At 36.4% G+C, this 3935-nt stretch overlaps 1 protein-coding gene across 1 annotated transcript; it reads left to right on the forward strand.

Annotated features, from left to right (window-relative positions):
* The first annotated feature begins 2477 nt into the window (after positions 1 to 2477).
* Positions 2478 to 3584, forward strand: LOC141588471 (protein FAR1-RELATED SEQUENCE 3-like). Its single transcript, XM_074409913.1, has 2 exons — positions 2478 to 2730; positions 2950 to 3584. Exons 1-2 carry the CDS (start codon positions 2478 to 2480, stop codon positions 3582 to 3584), a joined length of 888 nt encoding a protein of 295 aa, XP_074266014.1.
* The last annotated feature ends 351 nt before the right edge of the window (positions 3585 to 3935 follow it).

The raw sequence follows: 3935 nt of genomic DNA on the forward strand, positions 1-3935 counted from the left end.
CTCTCTTCTCTCTCTCTTCCGCAATCACAAGTATTCATTCTCACGCCACAATTTTTCGCGTAGTTGTCTTCTTTCATTTGTCATTGTCATCTTCACCTGTGTTCATCATCATTCGTGGTTGATTTCCAGCGCTTTCTTCAAAATTCGTCTTAGTTGCTTATTGTCCTTCACTTTTTCGTCATCATTCGTCTTCATCTATTTTTTCCTCAGTTTTAATATATTCAATGTCAGGTAATTCATCGTTTTATGCTTCTTTATTTTTATGTTTTAATTTTTTTCATTCTGTTTTCCTGTTTTATTGCACGATGTTTAATTGTTATTGTATATTCGACTGAATTCGTTGTATAATTACTGGTTTTTTGTTATAATTGATGTTATAATTCATCAACATCAGTCACGTATTCATCAATTCGTGCTATTTTATGTATTAAAATCATGTACTGGTTATATACTTTATTCAACATGTAGTTTTTGCTATTTTTGTTGCGTTCAAATTTAATCTCTGTTTTTTTTTCATCTTCTAATTGACGTATAACAAATAATGTACTCATTGTCTGTTTTGTAAATCATCAAGTTTCTTTTGCATTCACTGCTTGTGTTTACTTCAAGTTTAAATCGTTATTTATCAGTTTTCTTTTGTATCACTTTTAATTCAGTACAGTATCATAACTAATTCTGAAAAGTATCACATTTTTGTAGTTTTTGTTAGCCTGATTCATCGCTCATTAGAATCGGTTTCCTTTATACAATATCACATTGAGTCCTTTACAAAGATCATCACAGGCTTTAGTACATGACTCGCAACTACTTTTTGTGCATTAGTATCACATGTTATGCTTTAGAATATCACATTGAACTCTTTACAGTATCAAAGGCTGCAGTACATTACTGGTCATTACTCTCTGTGCATTAGTATCACGTGTTATGCTTCACAATATCACATTGAGTCCTTTACAGTATCATAGGCTTTAGAACATGACTCGCAACTACTTTTTGTGCATTAGTATCACATGTTATGCTTTAGAATATCACATTGAACTCTTTACAGTATCAAAGGCTGCAGTACATTACTGGTCATTACTCTCTGTGCATTAGTATCACGTGTTATGCTTCACAATATCGATTGAGTCCTTTACAATATCATATGTCATGCAGACATGACTTGTAATCGCTTTATGTGCATTTGTATCACATGTTATGCTCCAGAATATCATATGTATTCCTTCAAAGTATCATAGGCTGCAATACGGTTGCGTATTTGTTTTATATTCATCAGTATCACATTTTATGTTGCACAATATCACATGCATTCCTTCACAATATCATAGTTTGTTATGATCTAGTTATATTTGTTATATTTGTATCACATGTTATGCTCCAGAATATCACATGTATTCCGTCACAAGTATCATAGGCGCAATACGGCCGCGTATTTATTTTATATTCATCAAGATCACGTTTTATGTTGCACAATATCACATGCATTCCTTCACAATATCATAGTCACAATTATAATCTAGTTATATTTGTTATAATTTGTTTACTCAACTTCTCTTGTTGTAGAAAATACTCTTGTTGTCCCTGTAGTACATGTTCCTTCTCCATAATGCATAGACGTTGATGAGGTGCATGCTGGGAATCGTCTTTCTTTGATGGTGACGCCTGGAGGTTCTGAAGAGTGGGTCAGAAATATTGCAACTGAATTTACACCTAAAATAGGACAAACTTTTGCTACGTTAGACGAGGGTATATAGTTTTATGAGACTTATGCAATAGCATGTGGTTTTGAACCAAGGAAATCTTCAACGAAAAGGTTTCGTAGTAGTGGAGATATTAGGACAAAATTGATTGTGTGTCACCGGAAAGATTTAGGGATTCTAAGCCAACAAAGATACCCATTACTCGGTGAGGAGGAGGAGCCAATGGTCAAGGCCTCTAATCCGAAGAAGACTAAGGTTACTAGGATTGGTTGTAAAGCTAGGATTTTCTTTAGATTTGTTATTAAAGAAATTGACCAAGTTCAAGTGCCATTCTTTGTTGTTGATCGCTTTCATGCTGCCCATAACCACCGTCTTTCTCCACTCAAGTATAGAGAATTTCATAAAAAATGTAGGAACCTTGCTTTGCAACATAAACAAACCATCGTTGATAATTGCAAGGTCAATATTGGCCCAACCTCTACTTTCGTCCGTCAAGGAATATGTTGACTACTATGAAAATATTGGAGCTTCTTTGACCGAGTTTAAGAATTTTGGAAGGGAAATCAAGTGTTTTATAGGTCTTAAGGATGCTCAAATATTTGTAGACCAGTTGGAACACCTTCAAGAAACCCAGGAAGGTTTTTATTTTGCCTATGATATTGATCGAATAAGTGTTTGTTTCATGTATTTTGGGTGATGCAAAGAAAGACGTCAGATTACGCTCTATACGGTGAGGCGGTGACTTTTGACCCAACCTATTCAACTAATAAGTACGACATGATCTTTGCTCCCTTTACTGGTGTTGATCATCACAAGAAGTCCGTCACTTTTGGCGCTTCGCTTATGTCTAGGGAGAATGACCAGAATTTTAAATGGATTTTCACAAAAATTTTAGATTGTATGAGTGGGAAGGAACCCCATTGCTTTTTTACCGATCAATGTCCTGCTATGAAAATTGCGGTCCTCGCTTTTACAACTCGCTGCCCATCGCTATTGCATGTGGCATATTATGAAGAAATTACCCGAAAAGGTAGGCACGACATTGACCAAAAAGAGATCGACTTCGTCACTCGTCCGAGTTCTCGTTGTTTGGGATTCAGAGTTAGAGCCTTCGACTTCAAGAGAGGTGGTGTTCGTTGATCAGTGAGTTTCAATTGGAAGATAATACATGGTTGCAATATCTGTTTTCCAGACGGCAACGTTGGATTCCGGCGTATTATCGTGATATTCCTCTTGGTTGTCTTTTAAGAACAACGCAACGCTCTGAGAGCGCAAACAGCTTCTTTAAGCGTTTTGAGAATCCTCATGGCACACTTGTTGAGTTTTGGATGCGCTTTCAAAGTGCTATGGATCAAACAACGCTACACCCAAAAATCTCTTGACAGAGATAGTGATCACTCCCTACCTCAAACCAAAACCCTTCTTAGCCTTGAGCTTCATGCATCGATTGTTTATACGCATGCTCTCTTTTATGAATTCCAACAAAGCAGGTGCGTTGATTCTCTAAACTCATGTAGTGCTGGTGATTCTTCAAGGGAGGGCAAGATAAGGTTCCTAGAAGTTGAAGATTCTATCTTCAATAAGAGTTACACTATCGCATTTAATCCTTCAACATTTGATGCAACATGTTCCTGCAAGCTGTTTGAGAGGAAGGGCTACATATGTAAACACATCATCTGGATTTTATCAGGTAAAGGGATCAAAAAGATACCTGATAAGTATGTTCTCAGTAGGTGGACAAAGAACACTAAAAAAATGCCCTTGTATGATGCTCACGGTCAATTGTTGGATGATTTTACTTCGTCGGATGTCACTAAACTTGATTTCGATTTATGCCTGTCTCGAATTCTACTCAACATTAACACTGCTCAAATCTCTGCCTGAAAATCACATAAATGAACTGACTTCATTACTGAAGACATTTCGACAAAATTTCAAGTCGATCTTTGAAAAATTGACTAAACACCAAGAGTTGGAGATGCTCCTTGGGGTTAAGTCTTCATCTGAGGTCCGTATACTACCTCCTGTTCAATCAAAAAACAAGGGTACTGGTAAGAGGTTGATGTCCAAGAAAGATCGATCATTGCAAAGGCACAAAAGCCGAAAAGATTTTGCAATAATTGTAAACAAATGGCACATCATGATAAGCGGAATTGCCCTAATCCAAATTGTTGATACATCACAACACTCGTTTGATCATGAATCCGATGTAAGTAATTTGTCTTACACCTTTTA

The sequence above is a fragment of the Silene latifolia genome, chromosome 6, assembly GCF_048544455.1.
Source record: "Silene latifolia isolate original U9 population chromosome 6, ASM4854445v1, whole genome shotgun sequence".
In the NCBI taxonomy this organism is placed as follows: Eukaryota; Viridiplantae; Streptophyta; class Magnoliopsida; order Caryophyllales; family Caryophyllaceae; genus Silene; species Silene latifolia.

Coding starts and splice junctions, on each gene's coding strand:
- LOC141588471 (XM_074409913.1), top strand. CDS start 2,478: ATGATCTTTGCTCCCTTTACTGGTGTTGATCATCACAAGAAGTCCGTC. Junction 2,731..2,949: donor TGAAGAAATTACCCGAAAAG/GTAGGCACGACA, acceptor TTGTCTTTTAAG/AACAACGCAACGCTCTGAGA.